Genomic DNA, 24,616 nt, shown 5'->3' with positions numbered 1-24,616 from the left:
CCTTTTCCATAACATTAACTAGGTCCCGTGTGGCTAGGTGGTTAGACAATTCTTCACCTCTTTTGCAAGGAGGGATTTTACGGTGGATATGTGCATTGAAATCTCCTCCTAAACATATGCCATCAAGTTTGCCATACTTTTGACCGTCTGTGATTTCATCAATAAAAGCAAACAATTTAATAAAATTCATATTAGAATGTGTTATAAAATCATTGTTATAAAAATTAATTAAACATAGTCTTATTCTACTGATGTAAAGCAAAGCCTGAAAACTCATATCCTTTGTTTCCAACAGTTCTATTTTAACGTCTGCCCTAATTTTGACCCAGATGGATAGTCCCCCACTGGGTCTGCCCATAACCGGGATTGGTACAATTTGGTTAAAGCAGCTGTATCCCTCAAAAAGTAGAGGGCTAGTACACCAAGTTTCTTGAAACATTAAGATTTCAAAGTTAAGAACCCAGTCCACCCAGTCCCTGATTTTTACTTTCGCATTGAGACCTGCTGTATTCCAACTCAAAATTGTCAAATTATAATTAGATGTTGGCGTGGTGATGGAATGACTAATGGCTTTGGGGTGGGCTGACAATGTGGGCACTTTAGTGCCATTGAAGGTCTTTAAAGTGGGGTGGGTGGACAATTCCCCCGCTGGGCCAGGTGTGTTAATATAGTTCCTGGTTACTAAATCTGGGGTAGTAACTGATGGTCAGTCCAGGGTACCCAGCTCAGACAATGCGCTGAACCTATTGTACAGTGAAAGAGGTGGTAGGGCAGGGCTGGGTGATCTGTGGTAGGGTCTATAAAAATAGCCCAATGGCAAAGAAGTTATGACAGTAGGAGGGGAAAAATAAGTGTTGATACTGCCAAGGATGAATTTAACTGTAGAGGGGTTTCTGAAGTTAATAACAATGCAATCTCCAGCTATATTCTTAGATGATGGCCCGACCCAGCTCACCCGTCGGACGGACAAAATTTCTCTCGAGATATTAGGACCTACCCCTTTGTGTTTAGATAGCCAGTCTAAACACTTGTTGTTTAACTGAACCCATGACTCACTCTGTCCATCCCTTAGCTGTGGTGCGCCTGCCAGGATTATAACATAAGGGCAGGCATCGGGAGGCAGATGGAGGGCGGGCCCCAGGTGTTTAACCGGCCTAGAAACAGTAGTTTGACCCTTGTCTGACCCGATATTGGTAGGTGCCTCCAGCCTTGTGGAGGGCAGAGTAGGAACGTCCTTTAGCGTATTGGAGGCCACGCTAGTGGGACAAACTGATTCCGTTACTCCAACCGGGGTGTGCTGGGGAGCCGTAACAATATAATTACTCCCTCCATTAACACCTTTTGATGCAGTGTTGGATGTGACAGTGCTACTTATGGTGTTAGGTCCTTCACCCAAAATGCCCTTATTAGCAACTTCCAACTCTTTCAAGAAGCGATCTCCCCTCATTAAATCAAGGCTAAACACCCCTTTCCTTTTAGCATCTTCATTTTTTACCAAAGTTTCTAATCGATCTAATCTTTTAAAAATATTATTAAACTGTTTGATCATTTGACTTTCCATCTGTTTAAAAATAGTGTCCACAATAGTTTCCATAAAATCCTCATTTGACTTTTTTGAGGTAGCGCTTTCAATTATGGGATCAGTCTGTGTGCATACGCAGTTGTGTCCATTTTTTGGGGGACAATGTCCAAGAGCCCTTCAACGAGTTTCAATGGTTCAGTCATAACGCTACTACCCCCTGGCATTTTTTGCTTCCCTCTAGTCCACATACTCTGCGGTGTTGGTTGGATCTTATTATGTGTAGGTTGTTTCCTTTTGTTGGCTGATGGTTTCAAAGAACCTCTTTTTCTTTTTTCCCCTGCAATTTTGTTATTCGGGGACAGAGAAGGAATGGGGGCATGCGCATTGGGGTCAGACTGTGAGTCGATGATAATTGTACCACAATTTCCCCCTGGCCAAGTTAGGTTTGTCAACTATAACCATGGGGGACAGCGGTAAGGTATAATCTGGGCTTATTTCCTGGGGCTCTGGATGTACAATTAAATGCTCCAGGGACATTCTCCTTTCAGTATTCGCTATTTCATTTGCAACCATATTAAAAGCATTGTCCAGCATGCTTTCTAAGGATAGCGGGATAGCAGAGTGGGCCACAGATGGCTTTGTGGTTGAATTAGCAGTGCGTTTCCCCATACTTGACATGTCACTGGCCTCACCTTAATTTGCTGCTTGGAGGGATGGCCCGCCCGACCACTGCTGACCTCAGAGGGCCCACCCTTTGCCCGGGCTTAGCCCGTGCGCGGTCCCGCGACGCGGGGGCTGCTGCGATGTTTTATGCGCCTCCTGGCGCGGAATTCGGCGTCGGCGGCTCTCCTGCCGCTAGGGCTGATGGGATGTGTACTCCCCGTCTCCACTCCGCGGCCGCGATGGATGGTGACGCGGCGGCGGGAGACGGGAACAAACTGAGAGCAAGGGCGGTGTAGGGTCCGCAATCCGGAAGACAAGGCACCCTCAGTCTTCTCCCTCTGTCCGTTATCTAGCACAAAGGGAAGAGGATGTTTGGAGCAAGACGATTGATGCTGCATTAAATCCTGTTGTGAGCAGCGATAGTAGCCTCTGTGTAGCATATGTTAAAAGATGTTGTGGGAGAGATATATAGAAGACTAAATGCCACTGTAAAGGTTATCAACACAACTAAAGCCTTAATTCACTCATGGTCAGGGTCAAACGGAAAGATGCAAACATTTGCTGTGCATTAGGATGAAGGTGGTGCTGATAACCATAACTGTTTTCTAATGGTGTCAGAACCATAACTTTCATTGCAGGCTGAGTCTAGATAGGTAGATGTGGAGTTAAGAATTGTATTTTTTCAAATTCATGTTAAGTAAAGATTAATTGAAATAATTTCAATATATGTACCATGATTTCGATGTTTGTTTAAAATATACAGAGAGAATAAAAGAGCATAAAAATCAGTCAATACAATACAGAAGCCCGTTGGTGACTTTCTTAAAGAAAGTAAGCCACGATTCATTTAAACAGTAACCTGGTGATTCAATTGTTTACCAATTTCACAATTGTCAGTGTGCAAAACTGGGCAGTTATATATATTTTTCTTTTTGTATTATTTTATGATCTCTGTGTATTTTAAACAACATCATTTGTTTTTTCAAATTGTAATTTTTTTCATTTTCAAACTAAGGGAAAAGAAGAAATACATAATGTACTTATTTCATATTTTTCTGCATCAATATACAATGTATGTCTTTTCTTCCAACAAAATGTCAATAAAGACATTTTAAAAAGTACTCAGAAGAAAAAATAATGGTTGCTAATAAAAGCCATAGCAATTCCCTTAAAAAAAACTCAGTTGAAGCAACGTTATTGTTAAAATGCAAAGCCTGAAAACAATTAAAGTTCACCAGTTATGGTGAGTACCACAATCGTAACTTTTCATGCCCTGCTCATCACCTCATGGATGACATCTCAGATGATATCATCAATTAAATCATATAAGACATCACCTATTACATCGATGACCTTGCTTGCAAACAATACGCTCTGAGTTATTAACCCCTTCGATGCTGCGCAGATTCCGCCGCTGTGCTGGCGGAATCTTGCGCGGGCGTGGTCATGACGGAATGGTTCCGTCATGAGCACAGCTCAACCGTGGGTCATGACGGAACCATTCCGTCATGAGCACCGAAGGGGTTAATAAATATAAGTATGTAAGCCCATCACAACAGACTTTATATTAAAGGGAAATCGAAACATTATGTTCCATGAAGATTTAAAGAAGCACTTATAAAATTTTCTTTAAAATGTAATTCATACAAAGAACACCAAAAAGATTTATACAGTTTTAAAGATCGTATTCGGGACAGAGGAGACACTTTGGGGACCCCACACTCCACCCTTCTTCAGTATATAATTAGGAGCCAGTTTTGACCCTTTGTGTGCGACCATACACGTAGGATCTGAACCACCTAATTGCCTTGTAGTTCAAGGCAGTCGCTGACGTGAGTCTAGTGAGCAGTAGATGAAATCCACTTGTGTCGTACGCAGCCAACAGGCAGGAATACCAAAAGGGTCATAGCCCCTTCATGTCAGTACATCTTGAAGCAGTGTCACTGTTGCTGTTTGTTACTGTGATAATACCTAAATTTGGACTAGTCAGAATCCTACTCGCTCCACCCAGAAAGCCATGAAATTGGATAGTAAGGTAATCAAAATATGCCATCAATAGTGTTAAAGGCAATAAAGGTCAATGTATGTTTTTATAATTAGTGGAGTCAAGACAGATTGTTAAGATGTATCCAAGACACAGGGATTGATTGATCATGTTCAGTAGTAAAGGCTATTTTACTAGTGACAAGTCCTTGTTAAAGATCGTAGTCTAAACATTGTAGGTTTCAGCAGTTGCTTCAGAAGATTTTCAGCAGCTATTTCTGCTACCTCTGGAAAAAAATTATTCTGAGGCATTTGAGTAATTGGTGCTGGCTAAAAAAAGAGTAGCCCTGGATGGTTGCTTGTCCATTGATTGTAATTTTTTGCTGCTCCATCACTAGTTCAATTTCGTCTTCGAGGAGGAGTGAGTATTTTAGCAGTGTGAAGAAAGAATCATTTGCACACTTTTTCTTGATGGGTCACTGGAAATAGTATTAGGCCCTCTGTTGTTGACTGTTTGCTAAACGCAAACACGCTTTGCATGTCTTTTGTGTTTTAACTAATTTCCCATATTTTTCAAAGTTTGTTTTGCAGGAGGTGGACATCACACTCCCTGAAAATACGGACTTGTATGACAGATACAAGTATGACATACCTGTTTTCCATTTGAATGGACAGTTCCTGATGATGCACAAAGTCAATTTACGTAAGCTCGAACAGCAGCTTTTGAAATTGGAACAGCACAATGGAAGCAGTCAAGGGAAATGACAGATTGGATAGCTCACATGGACTATGGCAGCACTTGCGTTGTGAACAGATCTTTAAATTTAACTTTATGCTCAAAGAAGTTTTCAAATTTGGACAATTTTACTGTTGTTGCAATACCATTTGGCCTTATTCAGAGTGATTTTCAAATGGAGTAGCAACAATTCAAGTTTAACCTAATTTCAATTCAAATTTTCGGTTTCTTAGTGACAAATATGTTCTGTCTTTAAACTTGACTTAACTGTTTGTATAAATCCAAACCTTAGTACATGCATATTGCTGTAGGTGGAGCCATCATTAAAGACTAGTGAATTGTGAATAATGCATTTATGTGAATGTTGTGCTGTATCTTTGAAAAATGTGCCTAATAACATGCTGTATTTTTGTGTGGTGTACATCCCAGTGCCCATGCTTTGCTTTGTTGGATTTTATATTTGTTAATTGTACATCATTGAATGATGGAATGGTGAGGAGAACTCTGTAAACCTTGTTTTCATGGTTGATTAGGCGCTTTTCTCAAATACTGAGCATTGTTAGTATAAGACCATATGAGCATTGTTTGTATAAGACCATATCTTGCTGTCTGTGAAATTAGATATTGCTCAATAATCCCTTCTATGTTGATCTCCATGACATGGTGAATTTCCATGAGTCACTGATTACATTTTTTCACTTAAAACACAAGAACCTGTGGAGTGCTCACCAATGGTGATCTCACTTCCTTATCCCCCAAACAAGATGAATCAGCATTTTGAACACAGAAGGTGTTAGAAATGGGATTTATGGTTGGGTGAGGTATGCGCCCAAGCCAGGCAGAATCCACCACTCTAGTTAGGGTAAGTCAGATACACTACGTAGATAACCTGTGCTCACCCTCTGGTAGCTTGGCACAGAGCTGGCAGGCTTATCAATAAAGGCAATGTGTAAAGTGTGTGTGCAGCACACACACATACAGTAACACAATGAAAATACCACAAAAAGGCTCCTCACGGGTTTAGAAAAATAGGAAATATGTATCTGAATAAAATAAGACCAAAATGACAAACATCCAATCAGTAGATCATGAGATATAAATGTAAGAGGAATAAATGCATAAGCATGCTTTAAAGATCATTATTGACTTGATTCAGGTTATCGTTGCTTCCACAGAGTTAAAACACGTTGCTGCTCTCTTGCATGTAAAGCTGGTCGTTAGACCGAGTTAGTTAGGTAATTATAGCCACATGTAAGGGGGCGTGAGTTGGGAGCAATCACCCTGTGGGCCACACCACACTCAATACCTTTGGGAACTAGATGTTATCTTCGAGTCCGCTTGGACGAAGGGAGAGCCGACGTCGCTCTCTGGCTCCTCGGGCCGGCGGCTGTCGATCGGCAGTGGTGTCATCCTAGCAACCACATTGCTAACGGCTCCTGGCTGAGGGATTTCCCTTGGTGTGGCGATGACTCGATAGCAGGAAGGTGGGGCCTCCGTTCAGCATACAGACTCCAGGTGCTGGCCATCGCTCACCCTTTCACATTATGAGGTTTTCCCTTGGCGTAGTGGTGATGGCAGGTGCTGACCAGTCCCCAGGTTTGGGGCTCTCACAGGGGCGCCGGTTCTTTGACGAACGGGCCTCTGCAGTGGTGCAGGAAGCACTGCCATAGCGGAGCCTTGGCTTAAGTAATCACGGAGCGCTGAGCTGATCAACGTGCTCAGCCTTCAACAGCACCAGCTGGCTATCAGACACACTCCTGCAAAGTGGAGTGCTTGTTCTTGCAGAACGGCCTCTGCAGCAGTGATGTAAACACACAGAAAGCAGATAACAAGGTATTTGATGTCCCTGAGTCCTGGAGGAGAACAGGAGGCAAGTTAGCAAGCATTGGTGTTTTAGCAGGGCAGAGGTCAACAGGTAGCATAGCAAGACAGCTCAGCAAAGCAGGGAAGCATTTCCTCAGAACACTCAGGCACAGCAGAGTGGAAATCCTTCAGCACATCAGCCTTTACTCTATCAGAGTTCTTTCCAGGTCCAGTAGTGTACTGATTTTCTAGGGCCAGAGCCCTGGTACTTATGCACAATAGTGGCTTTGATGCAGGGGGTGATTTCAAAGGAACTCTCTGAAGTGCTCAAGGATCCCTTTCAACCCAGGCCTGGCTCCAGTCTACCAGTAGGGGATACATTTGCTGTTTGTATGAGGGCAGGAAACAACATATTCAAATGGAAGTGTGAATCCCCTTTCAACCTCCCTGCCCAGGAAGACTATCAATATTCAGATGAATGCAGATGTATCCCCTGTCACACCCAGCCCTTCGTGTGTTGTGGCTGTCTGGGGAGTATGCATAAAGTGTAGCTGTCACCCAGCCCAGGCGTGTGTTAGAGTCAGGTTGCAGGGCCACAGAGCAAAGTTAAAAGCAAAGAAATATCCTCTTTCTATAACTGGCATTTTTCAAATAGTAATGCCAAATCCAACTTTACCACTAAAGGGGATTTATCACCACCATTCCAAAGGTACAAAGGTATTAAACATGAAGTAGCTACTCCTTTCCAACCAGGAATTACAGCTTAAAAGGCATTTTGAGGAATCGCTAATGCTGGCCGATGGAAGTAGTAGGCTTCACAGCAGTGAAAAACTAATTTATCTGTTTGTTACTACCAGGGCATGTAAAACTTAACAGTACATGTCCTGCCGTTTAGTTACACAGCACCCGGCCCGTCAGGTCACTTAGGGCCTACCTTAGGGGTGACTTGTGTATAATAAAAGTGGAGTTTTAAGGCTTGACAAGAGGTTTTAAATGCCAAGTCGAAGTGGCAGCAAACAGCACACAGAGGCCCTGCAATAGCAGGCCTGAGACAGGGTTGAAAGGCTACTTGTGTGGGTGGCACAATCAGTGCTGCAGGCCCACTAGTAGCATTTAGATTACAGGCCCTGGGTATATGGTATACCATTTTACAATGGACTCATAGGTGGTAACCTAATTATGGCAATCGGGTACACACCAATGTCAACATGTTTTGGGGAGAAGCACATGCACTGGCAAAGTGCTCAGAGTCCTATAGCCAATAAAAATATACTGCCACGTGTAGGAGGCAAAAGGTTGGGTAAAGACCACCCTAAGGATGCCAGGTCTAACAGAAGGCAACATAGAAAATGCAAAAACAAATCTCACATAAATTATTACAGTAGTCTGAACCTAACCCTCACCTTTGCCCCAACCATGGTTGTATGTGTAGGGAGGCATGCTGGGGTCCCTATTTAGCACAACCCTATCTACAAAGCAATGAGATCCGTAGATTGAGTGGAATAGAGAAACAGGACCACTGAAGTGGAGTTTCAACATTTAATATTGAGTATTTAGTGTTGTAATGTATACAGGGAAAGAGGGTGAGGATTCACCCAATCAACATGAAGGGGGGGGGGACTTCTTTAGTGGGAGTCCATTGACCAGGGAAGTTCTTGAACAAATAAATCCCCAGCTTCTTTGAAAAGTGGAATAGGGGCAAAGCTTATTGGATCTTGATATAAATGGAGTTCAAGACAGTGTACAGCAGAAGGCTTATCATCTTGACTTCTCCTTCCAGCACTTTCTGGACTCCAACATATTAAGATTATTTCTGAAGCTGTTACGAAGCGCCATAGATTTTGGTCTTGACAGATGATGAGGCTGCATGCATTTACGATGCAGCATACTTTGTAAAGGGTGTGACTGGGTAGAGGGAGCCAGTGCATGTCTTTGAGGGTCAGAATGAACCTGTCAGATGTTTATAATGCTTTCAGCATTCAGCCTGCAGTATGGGGGATGATCTTTAGATGGGTAACTTGGAGTTCTGCAATGACAGCTATTAGATTATTTCCTCCACTGAGATGTGACCACACCAGTTCTTGGAAATCCGTTCTGAAGTTAGACGGATAGTATAAGCTTCTTTGCATTGTGGCTGGTGTTGATGTATATACCAAGAACTTTGGCACTGTCAGCAAAACGTTTTCTTGCATGAAATTAGTCTTCAAAGGATTGAGGCGGGCTATCTACATCGTCATCTGTGGCAAACCTTTGCTTTAGTGGTCTGTGTTTACTTCAGATTGAACAGATGTGCGTTGCAGCCACATACTGATGAATATTTGACAGCCAGTAGGACTTGTAATGTATTCTATATTGATGATCACTCATGGCAGGCGGATGGATTCCTGGGGAATGCAGTAGGTTATGGAGTTAGGCTTCGATTTGGAAGAACTGATGGTGACAAACTGGAATCTTTTCTGCAGGCATGTCAACCATTGTAGGGCGATGTTGGCAACATATTTTATTTAGTATTGAGCAGGGAATGATGATCAGCAGAAAGAGGCTGAGCTGGATAAGAATACATAAGTTGTCACAAGCTTATTGAGCATTGCTGACCACTTCATAGGTTGCTCTCCCACTGCTTCACTGCATTCTGACGTAGAACCGGCAGTCTTGGATGAGGGCATTGCTCTTATTCGTTTTGTGAAACTGGGTTAGGTTAGGCTTTTTATAAAGCACATACAATTACATAAATGGGTATCTTGGTGCTGGAGAAAAACCTGAAAGCTTTAAAAAAGTACCCTACATGCCAAGAAAAGAAGGTTAGAGGGAATGTGAAAAAACCAAGTGTTCAGAGCTTTCCTGGATGGAGACAGTTTACTCAGTCACCATACCCATGATTGAAAAATCAGTGATTGCACGGTGGTTTATGAGGTCATCGTGGTCTAGGTTTAATTTCTTTAAAAGAGGCCGGATCTGTCCAGTCTTTAAATTTTCATGGCACATATCTGGTGAAATCAGTGCATTGATTGTGTTGATGTGCAGCTCCACAGTGACTTGATTTCTCCCCAGAAGTGTGTGGAACTGATGACCACTTTTTTCTAAGTTTCTCACTAGTGTGCAAGGGAACATGTCCCCTCCTAAAACTACAGGGTTTAAGCCTTGTAGGGGCTAGCACAAACAAATGTCTGTGCAATCCTCATGAGGTGTGTCTCAGGTATTTAGGGTTAGACCACAACTCCAAGTCATGGAAGTAGTGTGCAATCCCTAGGAGGTGTGTCTTTGGTATTTAGGGTCAGGCCACAACAACAAGTCATGCAAGTAGTGTGCCCTGATGAACTTGAAGGTGCTCCGGGAAGTCAAAGCTAAGCTCTAAGTCACTGACCACTGTCAGATGTCATGTAAAGGCCTCTCGCACTAAAAGACAAGGACACAGAACCGGTCCTGTTCTTGTACCAGTCCTGCGACTGGTCATTATAGAGGTCTGTATCTACGTCAAAATAGAAAAAATAAAAAACACACAAGAAGTCCAAATGGGTCTTGTTCCAGCCTCGCCACTCTCTGCCTGAGAAATTGCGAGGACCTCAAGCTGTTTTGCGGTCTTTCTCCCGGTGCCTGACTAACGAACTGATTCCACAACTGATTGTGGTGCACCCCGAATTTACGGGTCCATCTGCAACACTGCAACAGGTTGAGGCATTTATGGAGACAATGCTCGGCATTGTCTGCATTTTACCAGTTCTCTCGGACATACCTTTGGGCCCCATAGGTTCGTGGAGGCCTTCAGTTCCGTTACTGCCAGCAGGTGAGCCCTTGGCACTCTCTGTGCTCCCTGAACCTGCTTTCGGTTTGCTCTGACTCCCAAAGTGCCTTCTCAATCTGCTCCATGATCCATGGCGGTCCCTGCCATGTCGACAGCAGCATCAACGCAAGAGGATATCGATCACATGGTTCTAACTGACTCCAAGCTGAACCCTTGACCAAAGCTGTGCTCAAGCTCAGTCCCTTCGCGCTGACCGCTACCCACTCTGACAGTGCCCTTGCCTACTCCTGATAGCAAAGCCTCCACTAGCAAGGTTATCCATAATTCTGTTCCCCGGGCACCATCAAAAATAATGGAGACATTTGAGAAGAGGATGTTTTCTCCTGCAAGCATCTCCCTCAGATCAGTGCTGCTTGCTGAGTTGATACTCTCATGCTTTATGGGATATGGTCACTGAAATCTTTCCAGCAGTTCCAGAGGACCTCCATGCCAATCTGGCACAAACCATGCAGCCAGATATGTCATATGATCAGGCCTGGATATGATCAACTGTGTAGGCAGAGCAGTCGGAACTCATTGAGCAACTTTCAAGTGTCGCTCATGGAAATGCCATTTGACGTGTCTCGCCTTTCCGGTGAGAAGGCCGACTCATCCCTGGAGCGTTTTAAGGAGAGTAGAGCTACTGCATGCTCCCTTGGTCTCTCCACATCAGTGATGCAGTATCCCCAGCAATGTTCCCCCTTTCAAGGCATCACTAGGGGTTTACCCTACAGGCAGCATCAATGCCCACCACCTGAACCACCCCACTCCTTTCAGGGTCGGGGATACGGGATCCAGCAGACATCTAGGACCTCAGCAACAACGAACATTCCAGTCTCCTGCTTGCCTGGCAGATACCTCCAGGCTGCTTAGTTTGCTCTTTGTGGTGCTTGACCACCCGGTGAGAGAGGCAGGATCACTCATTTTCTACTTGATAGGCAAGCCGTAAAATCTGAAAGATGGGTTCTGCAGATAGTCCAATGGAACTATGCCCTGCTTTCCTTTCCTCCCCGCCACCTATTCCTCCTACATCCTACTTGTCAACCATGCAAGGTGGCACATGCAAGCTCTACAGTGGGATCTGAATCCTTGGTGGTCCCAGCACAAAGAAAACCTATTCTACTCCATCCAGATTGTGGAGCAGACTGTAAAAGATCTGCAGTGGTGCCTGCTCAACCGCAATTGAAGTGACAGACGTCTCTGCATACAACACTCAGAGCTGTTGGCGATCTGCGAGAGGTGGCAATCAAAGTACTCTGGTCTCTAGCAAAGACCCACCTCCATATCTACCTCCTTGCGTTGCGGACCATCTACTTGGCATTGAAAGCTTTCCTGCCATCCGTCAAGAGGAGGCTGGTTCCGGTTCTCACAGACAATACAACTCCATGGGGTACTGCAACTAGCAGGGTGGTATGCAGTGGCGGCCGCCACAAACAAACAGTGGTGAGGCGTGTGCAGGGGAAGCGCGGGAGGGGAGTGGAGAGAGGGGTTAATAATAGTTTTTTTTAAACGGAACTTACCTGAAGCTGCCTGCCGCCTCCCGCGTCACTCCTCCGTGTTCTTCCTGGTCCCAGCAGACACTGGAACAGCATCACAGACTCCTTGTACAATCCCCGCCCTGCTCTCATGTTATGAGAGCAGGGCGGGATTGGCCTGAGCGGGTTGGTATGACACTCCATTCAGGACAGGGAATCTGTGCTGTTTCTCCAACCCCGCTGTTCAATATAGCTAGGTTGAAGAAGCCAGCCGGTCTAGTGCACCAACCAGTCCTCCTTCTCCCCCTCTCATGGCCCTGGCCCCACCTCTCCCTACACACGCTGACTCAGCCAGCAGGTGAAAAAACGATGATATCGTTTTATTTTTCACCTGCTGCTGGCTCTGAGCCAGTGGGGCATGCTCCTCTGTCATTGCGGAGGAGCTGCCCCTTGGGGTGTGGGGTCCCTGGCTCTGTGCCAGGAGTCTTTACCTCTGGAACGAGCTGAATCGTTGTGGAATCACCCTGCTCATAAACCACCTGGCAGGATTATTGAACACTAGAGCGTACACACTCAGCCAGCGACATCTAGTGGATCACGAATGGCAGTTTTTCCGCAATCATACCTGAAGGTGGCGCTGGGCTTCTTCCAGCAGAGGGAAGCACCCTGGCTCGATCTGTTTGCCACCACCAAGACCGCGCAATATCAGGACTATTGCATGCTGGGGTCCCCAAAATGGCTCCATTGGTGACACATTCTGCCTAGAGTGGAGATCTCCTGATCGGAGTTCTGAAGAAGATTAGGAATGAGCAGCCCCAAATGACCCTATTGGCTCCGGATTGGGTCAGGAAAGTGTGGTACCCGGAACCTCTTGGCATGAGCATCCATCCTCCGATCAAGGTGCCACTTTCAGGAGGATTATCTGTGCAGTGTCTTGCACCTGGGCCTGCAGAATCTACACCTCCATGCATGGAGATTGAGCAGCTGCAGTTGACTGCATTTGATTTGTCTCAAGTAGTGGATGTTATCTTGGACACCAGGCATCCTGGTACAAAATCTGTTTACGCTGTTTCCTGGGACAAGTTTGTGGATCTGTGTGACCCCCTAACATAGATCTATTACAAGCTTTGTCGAATGTGTTACTGTTTGTTCTGTTTTTGACCCAGAAAGGACCTTGTTTAAATCACCTGTTGGGATTCTTTTTGTCTAAGGTTTGGTCCATATGGTTCCCCCTAAATCTTTTGTGATGTCACAATTTGGTCCTTCCCTTTCTTATGTGTACCCCTTTTCAGCCATTGCATAGTTGTCCCCATGTCTCTTTACCCTGAAAGTTTCCTTCTCATCACAATTTTAGCTTGTCACATGAGCAAGGTACAGGCTCCGTCGTTCCAGTGGCCATGCACTACCTTATTTTTTAACAAACTGGTGCTGAGGACAAAAGCGCCCTTTCTATCAAACATTGTGACTGCCTTTCATGTCAGACAGTCTATCACTCTTCTTCACCTCACCCTTCATCAGAGAGGGAGAGATTCTATTGTTTGGACCCCCAACAGAATGCTCAACTTTTACATCAATCTCACCAAAGACCATTGGGTGGATGATCAGCTCTGTTTGGGGTTCTCTAGGGCAAAGAAAGGCAAAGCACTACAGAAACAGACTTTGATCCAGTATTCCTCTGCATTAAGAACTGTCACTTGATGTCTAATAAGGAGCCTCCAGAACAGTGGGGGCCCATTACACCAATGCCAAGGCTGCTACCACTTCGTTGGCATATGGAGTGTCTGTCCTGGATAATTATCAGGCTGAAACGTGGGCATCAGTGCGCACGTTCAAAAAGCACTACTGCCTTGACAGCCATGTCCGATGGGAAGTGCTTTTTGGTAATTTGGTGCAGCAGGACTTTTTGATCTGAGTCATTCCACAGATCCACCTCTGAGCGAGGTACTGCTCTGGTATCAATTCTAAAGTGGGAAATCTACAGCTAGAAGTATTGATTAAGAGAGATGAGTTACTCACCTTTGGTAATGCTTTTTCTGGTTTATGATCTATCGAACTGCAGATTCCTCACTGCCCTCCTGTCCTCTCATTCTGTGGAACAAACTCTTTTCCATCTAAAAAGGTCCCAAATTAGAGATCTGCACACCCAACGTGAGCAGTCGGTTTTGGGCTCAAAATCCGAGGGCACAGAAGATGTCCAGAAAGAAACTGACGTCAGAGAGCTGGGATGGCACCTATAGGCCGCACACAATACCACCTACTCTTGTGCAGGGACTTTACTGAAAACGCTTCTGGATCCAGTCTGGCACCTGGAGATATTCCAAAGGTGAGGAATCTCTGGTTTGAGTATCCACCAGAAAGAGCGTTACCAAAGGTAAGAAACTTGTTCTTTACTTGTTCCCTCAACTGCAGACCCCTTTCAAAAAGGAAAGGAATGGTTTTGACTTTAAAATCTGTAGAGGGTAAGAATTTCATTGCAACTGGTTAGGAAGTAGAGGGGCCAAATATTGTACTGACTGAGGATAAGCACCAATATGTTACAAAGGAAGGACAACTCAATAACCCCTTGCAAGCCTGGGTAACAGAATCGACTGAAGTGAATGGCCAACAAAGGGATCATTCATACAAAAGACTAGGCGTCTGTGGCATATGACGCATTAAATCAAATCATAAGAATTGAACGCAATTAAGTATTTGACTGCATTTAAGCAAATACAAAAAACAATTAAATTGGGTAAACAACATATATCATGAATAAAAGATTAAATGACAACCAGGCGTACAAAAAATAAAGATGTTGATTTCACTTTTTGTAATATAACACACATTCATAGGGGTGCAGAGAAAATCAATAGGACACACATATGTCCTGGATGTAGTTTGTCAATATTATTACATTAATCACATATGAGACAGATGTATGTCAACACAACTCTGAAAAGAGGAACAATGAGAAAAACATATCCTTGAGATGTAGAATTCATTCTTATGGTAAGTAAATTACAGGAGATTAGTAGAAATATGTTGACGTTTTGGTCTCTATAGTGTTAAATACATGAGACTATCCTCAGGACTATATGCATTTTGTGAAAACTAAGGTCCCCTAAGATGTCTTAGCTCCTGTGGGGTGAAAGGAATGGACCATCACAGTGGTAAGATTTGCCCAACAATGACACATTCTACTTGGTAATTTGGCCAGGCTACAGCTCTGGGGAGGTGTGGAAGAGCGCGCACCAGAACACGCCAGTCTGCAGCTTCGACTTCAATTGTGTAGAATGCATATCTAACATGCCCAGCTTCCTAGTGAAAATTTTGATTAAAGGGTGCCAGAGGTGAGCAATGCAGCACAGTCTTCGCAAAATTTCTACAAAAACCGTAGGCTGTGATGGAGAGCTCCAAAGATATGTACCTGCTTTCATGGAGTGCTAAGCAAGCCTCCCCAGGTGAGCCAGGGCTTCCCGCCTCCTAAAACAGCAATTGGCACATTTTCAGTATGCTTTCCATAAAATGCCATGGGTAGATAAATTGTTTATTGTACAGTTACTTAAAATCATTACTATGTCGCTTCCAAGATCATGGCAAGTGCAATGAATAATAGGCTGCTTACAAAATAAATATTAAAAAGACATACATCGTAGTAGTGATTGAAAACAGTGGTTGAAAGAAGGAGAAAGGTTCTCTCCCCACGGTATCTAAGGTGCTAGCTTTGCTGCTAGTGTACAGACCAATACTGAGGCCTGGACCCATTGCCTTAAGTTAAGGGGCTTTTAATCCCTGAGGCGCTGGCTTTTGCCTCCAGGCTGGGTCCCAGGCTAGCCCCACGATAGCGGGGCCTGGGTGAACTGCGTTCAAGTAAGAAGCCTTTAGAGCCCAATACACTGACTTTGCCTCCAGTCTGGGTTCTAGGCTAGCCCCACGATAGCGGGGCCTGGGTGAACTGCGTTCAAGTAAGAAGCCTTTAGAGCCCAATACACTGACTTTGCCTCCAGTCTGGGTTCCAGGCTAGCCCCACGATAGCGGGGCCTGGGTGAACTGCGTTCAAGTAAGAAGCCTTTAGAGCCCAATACACTGACTTTGCCTCCAGTCTGGGTTCCAGGCTAGCCCCACGATAGCGGGGCCTGGGTGAACTGCGTTCAAGTAAGAAGCCTTTAGAGCCCAATACACTGACTTTGCCTCCAGTATGTGTTCCGGGGCTAGGCCCATGGCACCTAAAAAACAATTAGCTGCTAAATATTTTCCCATGCAATATTTTGGGTGCATGATCTCCACGGACTGTATTGTTCTGTTTACTACTGGTTGGATTTTCAAGGTTCAGGCCTAAATAATATGCAAAATTGTATACACCCTTAATTTAAAATAAAGAGTGAACTATTGAGTCTAATAATTAAAAAAGCATGCGAGTCCTGGGCTGATCGATTCACCTCTGTCCCTTGGAGCTAACGTGTCAGCGTATCTAATGTGCAAAGTCAGCTCTTAAAGTGTTGTGCTTTTTAGCAGCATATTGGAAGTTCAGATTCAAAGGTGATGGCAGTGGGTGCTAATGCAGTTTTTATAAATCTAAAAAATCGAGCCGCTAGTTGTGATGAGTCGCCTCTCAGGGAGGCTTGCACGGCATCTCGGCAGGTCCTGATATTAAGGGTGCGCCACTGTGGCCGCAACCAGAATTTCCTTAACGGGGGCAGCGTTTTGCAGATGCCAAGAATCTGTATCAGGGAATCTTCTCCTTTTGTGCAGAAACAGCATTGCCTGTTAATGCCATCAGAGTTCTTCCGACTATACCAGTAGGTTTTCAAAGGGATTAGTCCGAATAGAAGACTCATCAGCTGTTTTTTCATGGGCTCGCCAAAAGGCAGTGAGAGGCGGGGAGGCAGGGCCCCGGTTCATACAGTGTTGTGGCCCAGGCGCCATGTGTCAGTTTCTTTAGGGCTTGTGTATCTTGTTATCTTGATCTTCATTTCACTTATCTGGTCTGCAGTTTTGAGACCAGAGGTGTTGGAAGGCCACTTGACCAAATCTCTTGGGCTTCCGATACATCAAATGAAAAGTTTAGGTATTTATGCCAGCTTGTCTGGGGGTTGCCTATTACTTCCCAGATTACATTTGTTAGCGTGTTATTTTTCATCTGCTTGGCTTTGAGGCTGTAAGCTAGGACCTTCGCCTTCAATATCAAATGCTGTGAAGACAGGCAAAATTCTTGTTGGATTTGGGAATGTGATTGTAGCAAAGTGGCAATATTATGTGGTATGGCTGGGAGCCTTACCTTGTAATATTAACACAGTACCCAAAAGTGGACCTTGGATCCACATTAGTAATCCTCCACTCAGTCCTGGTAGAGTGGCAAAGAGCAGACAGGCTTACTTAGAGGAACATGTGTAAAGCATTTTACAGTGCCAACATTGACGAAACGTAAGTCGTATGACTCGAAAGAAATCCAACATCGATTTATAAAAAATAGAGCTTATTTTTAAGAAAAATTTGGTCGCCAGGATGAAGGTTGTACAGTTTGTATAACCGGAGTTATAGAATTTACAGTGATAATAAAAATTAATACTTGGAGATGTCAAACTTTACCATTTAAGTCAATGGGAGAAATACAAGGTGACACTCGGTCACTTGCGCGGAGAGTTTAACTGTACCTATTCAGAGTTAAAGTCTTGCAGGTCCTCTGACCAGGCTCTGACAGTCACAGCACTTTTACCTTGCCCAGGAAGTCCGGGTGCAGAGGTGACTTGGCTGTCCTTGGTGCAGAACAGGAGCCTCTGGAGCTGGCACAAACAACACTTGACAAAAAGTTACTTGCAGATGAGTTCAGTGGAGCCCCTTGGAGGTGAAGCTTGGAGGGACCCCTGGACCAAGAGTCACCAGACAGGACATCTCGGGTGCAGGTGTACCTGGCTATCTGTGGTGCTGAACAGGACTGCGGAAACTAGGGTGACCAGGCATGCCAACAAAGCCGTCTTTGGGATGCAAGAGATTGACAACTGTGCCACAGACGTGGAGGGGGAATGATTCCAGATGTTCCCACCATGTGGGGCATTAAGTGAAGCAGGTAGCAGTCAGCCAGACCACCAACAAGTCTTGATCTCGGCAAGGGTCACAACGAGGTTAATCTTGTTCCATAGTTCTGGGAAACACTATAGAGGGCTGAGACTCGGGGATGTTAAGAATTGCGCTTCACAGAAGGCACCTTGCTGATTACTTTTAGGCTGGTCAACTACGGGGCCCAGTGGCCGGTCCTTCTCTGGATCCCCGACTGGAGGGGACTAGTACCTCTAGCCCTAGGGAATCCTGATGAAGTTTTTAGGTTGCAGAGGGGGTTCGTCCTTGTGGAACCAGACTGATCCTGGATGAGTAGTAGTCCGGAGGGGGCAGGGGGTTGTCATGGGTGCAGAGCTTGCGCCTTCTGTTTGTGGAGTCCTGCCTTGTGCTGACACAGGTCTGTTCTTTGTCCTTCTTCAGAGCAGATCTGGACTTCTGTTGTCAGGGATGCCCCTTACATCCTAGATTTAGGGGTGTGAAGGCTAGTAGCCAATGGGTTACTAGTCCTGTGGCTAATCCGCCCCTGAGGTGACACCATCCAGTGGATGTATGACACCAAACTACCCAGAACACACTATTTTTGGGACTTTTCATGATGGCACGGGCCATTCTCGGCTGTACAGACCAACTAGCCCACCCTAGGGGTGTGCCTAGCCTTTGGGGGCTGTACACCTCACGCAAGCCTAATTTCTTCCATGCTTTCAGTTACGAGTGCCTGGAGGCGGGGGGGGGGATGGGCTTTGTCTCCACGGGGACAAGTCACTTACATATCAAAGACAGCAAAGCCTTTGAGGCTCACCGCCCTGATGGGTTTTTCACTAGCCATCCTGGGATGGCGGAGGTGTGACCTCCCTCTTGACCAGGCCTTTATCTCACATCCTCTGGGAGTGATAGCACTTACCAGCAAGAAGTCAGACTTCTGTCTTGGTAGTAAATGGCTCTAAAAGCCTGCCAAGGCACAGGGAACTCGATAACCCGGTGGGCACCCTTAAAGGGTGGCACCTAGGTGTATGCCAGCTCACTCTCAACACGAGAATCACTTCAGGGGTGAAAAAGCGAGGTGTTTGATACCTAACACAACTACGTTTGGTGGTGCCATTGTGGAGCTGGCAATCTGGGTGTTGTGCGGTAGCCAGTCCATGTTAACCTATGGACCGTCGTTCACTTACAGTAAACTTTAATTGCCAAGGTTACTGTAGAGGTATATGTGTCTGTACATATTTACCTGCACCAGTAAAATAATCCACCCTGCCTCCTGGGCTTTAGGAGCCTACCTTATGAGTGATTTGTATATATTATGGTGATGAGGGGAATCTGCCACATATGGTGGAGGCCAACTCGAGCAGCAAAGCTGCTCATTCAGGCTGCGGTAGCAGCCTTGCAGACTTTATTTTTACTTGGGTCACTCAGGGTTGCACAATTACTGCTGCAGCCCTGGTGACCCCTTTAACTCCCTTGCCCTTGTTAATTGGGTATACCCAATCCCCAGTTCTAATACCACAGCATCTAGAGCAAATGTGTGGGGGGGAGAGGGGGTGACTATCCAAAAAGGGCACTTTCCTACTACGATGTACAGTTGGGCAGGGAGAATGCTCTTCTGTAACAAGTGGACTATGCGAATGTCATTGCGCCATAGGCGATGGTAGGTAGTAGTTTGCAGGCAATCACCTATAGAATCGGCCATAGGTCAGGGTTTGCCATTGATTTCTGTAACTTTCAAAATGCCCATTCCAAAGAATTTGCTGACGTCTGCTGGGCATGCACATGCGGTGCGATTCGGCCCCTATGGTTCAGCTATATCCCCAGGTATTTATACGTGTCAACAACTTCAGCGGCACTTCCCTTTTTTCAGTTTGCGTAAGATTATCATCACCTTGGTATTCACCAGATTTCTCTTCAATTTGTTTGCTCTTCAGTAAATGGTGAGTGCAATAAAGAGTCTATGTAATCGTATCGGTGTCAAATCAAAAAGAAAAGTATCATCTGCATACTGGAGCGATTGGATTCTGGTGCCAGCTATTTTAGGTGATAAAGGCTGTTCAAAATCTCTACTTATGCAATCCACATGGTCTATAATATTTACAAATTCATATAACATCTTTCTTCACTTCTACAATCCACTTCCCTTCATTTTTCCAAGTAGATTCCCAGAGCAACACAGATCTTACAGGCTATGCAATGCCTCAGGCTATTGCAAAGCTTACACAGACCAATATGTTTTAGCGTCAAACATTGTAGCTATGATGGGGTGCGTGGCCAGCTGCCGGTCATGGCGGTCACCTGTTGAAAGAGCTCCGGACCCGGGCAGTAATCATCCTGCAGGCTTGCCATATCCTGTGGTCTCTGTCGCCTGCCGATCTCGGGCGCGGCGGCAGCTAGCTGGTGACAACCCTTGTGGCGCTTTTTGGCTCTCGAAGAGGCAAAGACGGGGAGCGAACGGATCATCACTGTCAGGGCCTGTGGGGCGCCGTGCGGCCTGGGACGGCCTGATTGCTGCACGGTGTGATCTGGCGGAGGACAGCCTTCATTGCGTGGCCCAGCGGGGCTCGGCGCCTGGAGGCCCTGGACGGCGTTGTGGTGAGCGGGCAGCGTCCCGTACTGCCGACAGAGGGGCACAAGCAACGGGACGCAACCGGCACAGCTCGGGTGGGCTGGCCTGGAGCATGAGTCCCGGGGCGCGATTACGCTAGCGCTGGGGATTTAGCGTGGCCCACACGAGGCCGCGAAGCCGAGGGGGCGAGCCCAAGAGACACCGGGAGGACATAGGTGTGTGCCACCACCAGCACACCCGGAGGAGGAGAATCCTACGGAGAGCTGCTGGCTCACCCTCCCAACCAGTGCTGCAGCTGTCTGCTCGAATGACCGCCTGTGTCAGTGCATTAAGGCGAGCCTGTGGACGACTGTGTACCTGGCTACTTGGCGCTGCGCACGACTGGTGGAGTGGCCATAACGACCATTGGTACAGATCCTGGAGTGCTGCTACAGTGTGTGTCACCTGGAGTGTCCCCACTCCCCTGTCCCCCTGCTGTGGAATCGGACCTGCATGTCTAGACGGCGCACTGCGGCAGAAGGCTGTCATTTGGGGCACTGCATACGGTGGTACGGATCGGTGGCCTACAGACCGGTACTCGGTGGAGGGCGCGACAGACTGTTCTTAGTGCAGTCAGTTGGGTTCACGGTGCAGTGGGGGCGGCCAAAAAGTACAGGAGCTTCCCCCACGAGTGCTCCACCTCGACCACAGGGAGCAGGGCGGCTTCACGCGCTGTGATGGGGCGAGTGAAGGGCAAACAATATGAAGGTGTGGCTGGAACCGACCATGTCCCGGAGACCGTGTTATCGTCGGGCGGCTCCCAGCAAGCCAGCTGCATCCCACCTACCAACACAGCGAAGCCGGCGGACAAGCTGGATTTGATTTTGCAGGAAGTGCGGGACTCTAGGAAGGCCATAGAGGCGCAAATCGTCTGGTCTGTTGATGCTCCGGGCGGATCATGCCAAACTTGCAGACAAGGTGAAAGATCACGCAGTGGAACTACAGGCCTTGTCCCCCCCAGCAAATCCTAAACACCGCTGACATCAAACAACTCCAGTCCCAGGTAGCCACCCTCATGGACCGCGTGGAGGATGCGGAAGGAAGAGCGAGGAGGAACAACATCCGTGTCATAGGTCTGCCAGAGAGAAGCGAGGGGGCCGATGCGGCCCGCAATATGGAGGGGTGGCTCAATTCTGCATTGAACGGGCACACAGGATCCCCACGGGCCGTCCGAAACCGGGAGCCCCACCGAGGCCACTTATAATTAAATTGTTAAACTACAGAGATCGGGACACGCTGCTGCAGAAGTCAAGAGAGATACCCCAAATTAATTTTGAGAATACCAAGGTCTCGTTGTACCCAGATTACACGCTTCTTGTGCAGAAACAGCACTCCTCCTTTTTGTCGGTCAAGAGGAAGCTACGAGAACTGAACCTGCCATACGCCCTTCTCTTCCCGGCGCGGTTGAGGATCATTTATGAACGAAAAACGTATTTTTTTGAGAGTCCAGGTGACGTGGAGGAATGGTTGGAAGTGTTGGAGCTGGGGAGGCAATCAATGGTTAACTCTCAGACCTCGACATCCACTATGCAAAGTGGCCGCGCGGCGGGACGCCGCGCTTCAAAACGAGTGCGCAGACGGAACACACATCTCCGGCCGCCGACTCGACAGCTACAGTGCGACAAGGCGACTGCGCTTCTTGCGGTTTCCTCCTTTCGGGCTGCGGCGCAGATCGGCGACCAGACTATGTCTGAAGTAGACACCCTGAAATCGGACTCTGATGGGAGTGTGGCCCTGTTCCCTTCAGTAACCCCGCAGATTGCAGATGGACTGATTCCCGGAACTGGGTGAACAGTATTACGAACTCGCAACTGGACAGTAATGTATATGACTACGTTATCCTTTTTTTTTTTTTACCAATAAATGTGGTATAAAGGCATTGTATTATTTGTAATTATGGCCCGGGGGCCGTTTGAATTCCGGGGCAAATCAGAGCAGGAGACAGTGCTGCATGGGTAGGTTTGGCCACGTACCCCAATATGCGAACGCTTTGCACAAGTTTTTGTGTTTTTTGTTTAGTGGGGTGGTCCGGTATAGTTTTACGACCAGACTGAGTATTGGGAATAGTTGGGGAGGGTAATGGTCCTGCAAAGTGCACTCTATTGCGTTGGCACGGCACTACACCAGATCTGCTGCCTATACGGTGGCCACATCCAGACACGTGATGCAGATACAGAATAATTTTACCATAATAACGTGGAATGTTAGGGGTCTAGGGTCAGTTCAGAAACGACATAGAGTGCATGCACAGTTATCAAGGCGCAAGGCGCAGATAGTGTACCTGCAAGAGTCCCATTTGATTGAGTTGGAAGTAGGGAAGCTACGTAAGAAATGGAGAGGGCAGGTGTTCTCAACCACATGTTCGGGGTATGCATGGGATGCTACGATCTGGGTCAGGCATGGAGTGCCATTCGTACTAGCAGAGCAGAGAACAGATCAGCAAGGATGGTACGTCCTGGCTAGGGGCACCTTAGATGGCCAGTCGGTAGTACTGGGCTCCATATATGCGCCAAACTCGGACCAGGACAAGTTCCTATGTAGGTTGTCAACTGCCCTAGTGGGGTGGGAAAGCTATCCATGTATTATCGGGGGGATTGTAACGCTGTGATGAATGTGTTGCTGGATAGGTCGCACCCCCCCCCTGCATGGGGCGGGGGTCTATAAACAAGCAAATGCATTGTCTGAATGGGCGGAGGGCTGGGGGTTATGCGATGTGTGGAGGATGAGGCACCCATCACACAGGGAATCTTCCTTTTACTCCCCAGTACACGTTACATACGCGAATTGATAGGATGTACTGCTCCTCTACTATTGCAATGCAGGTTCTGAATACTACATACCTAGTGAAGACCTTCTCCAACCACAGTCCGTTAGAGGTGGTGCTTGGATGGCGCAGGGTGCCCACCCCAGTGCCAACATGGCGGTTGTGGCCTCAAATACTAGAGGATTCAGTGTTCTACGCTACCATGTCGGACACCATCTGGCAGTATTTTGCTGACAACAGTAACACAGTGTCCACCAGACTGATCGAGTGGGACACCTTTAAAACAGTTGTTCTTGGGAAGGCCATAGGGGCAACAGTAGGGACAAGAAAAGAAATAAATAAGTCTTTGATCGACATTGAGGAGAAGCTCAGTAGATTAGAGCAGGAAGCTTTGCAGGAAGAGGCCCAGCGTGCCCCTTTGCAGGAAGCTAGAATCAGACATGCCGAAGTCTTGGAGTCCCTCCGAGTCATTGAACATCAAAGATACACTCAATTGACCCACACAGAAGCAGCCAAGCGGGGACGTTGTTAGCGAAACTACTGCGGGATGACCCCCCCAATGTTGTGATTAATGAGGTTACTAACATCACGGAGATATAGCGGCTACCCAAGGAGAAATTAATGAAGCCTTCAGACAATGTTACGCTAGACTTTACAGTGCGCCTGAGGAGGGGGTAGGTACGGCCATGGGCGAGTTTTTATCCACAATTCAATGCTGGGCCTAATAACTCAGTCCGAAATCAGGGCTGCCATTAAGGGCCTCCCCCCCGCAACAAAACCCCTGGGTTGGACGGCCTACCGGCTGAATTTTATGCCTCTTATGCGGATCTCCTTGTACCCCAATTGTAGATCCTATATAAAGAGACATTGAAGGAGGGAGCTTTGCCCCTCACCACAGCGCAGGCGCTAGTGATATCACTCCCGAAACCGGGCAGGGACCCCACAGATATGGCTAGTTACCGGCCCCTATCATTATTGTCGACGGAGTACAAAATACTTAGTAAAATCCTGGCCAACAGACTCCTGCCAACACTACATAAACTGATTCATATAGACCAGACGGCCTTTTTACCAGCGCGCAGTACATCCCTGAACACTAGAAAACTGCACCACCTTCTTGCAGAGGCCCCGAGCCGAGCAGACTATGCGGGCTGTATCTCGTTAGACATGCGTCAGGCGCTCGACACGATCAAATGGGAATACATATTTAGGGCCCTGGCAAGATTTGGGCTGCCAGAAGAGTACATTGCTCGGATCTGACTC

At 46.7% G+C, this 24,616-nt stretch overlaps 1 protein-coding gene across 2 annotated transcripts in view; it reads left to right on the top strand.

The window, feature by feature from the left end:
* The window catches only part of C2_1H5orf63 (chromosome 2_1 C5orf63 homolog), a 58,034-nt gene extending 52,778 nt beyond the window's left edge, over positions 1–5,256 (top strand). The window contains exon 4 of one of the 2 annotated variants that reach the window (XM_085632700.1): positions 4,760–5,256. In XM_085632700.1, the coding sequence (XP_085488826.1) occupies positions 4,760–4,933 (174 nt within the window). In that variant the 3' untranslated portion in view covers positions 4,934–5,256. Of the gene's footprint in view, positions 1–4,747 lie in introns of both variants that reach the window. The other variant, XM_085632701.1, reaches the window with a different exon arrangement.
* The last annotated feature ends 19,360 nt before the right edge of the window (positions 5,257–24,616 follow it).

The sequence above is a fragment of the Triturus cristatus genome, chromosome 2_1, assembly GCF_964204655.1.
Source record: "Triturus cristatus chromosome 2_1, aTriCri1.1, whole genome shotgun sequence".
Lineage (NCBI taxonomy): Eukaryota > Metazoa > Chordata > Amphibia > Caudata > Salamandridae > Triturus > Triturus cristatus.
Note: the sequence above shows the minus strand (reverse complement) of the source record. Positions and strands in the feature narration are given on the sequence as shown.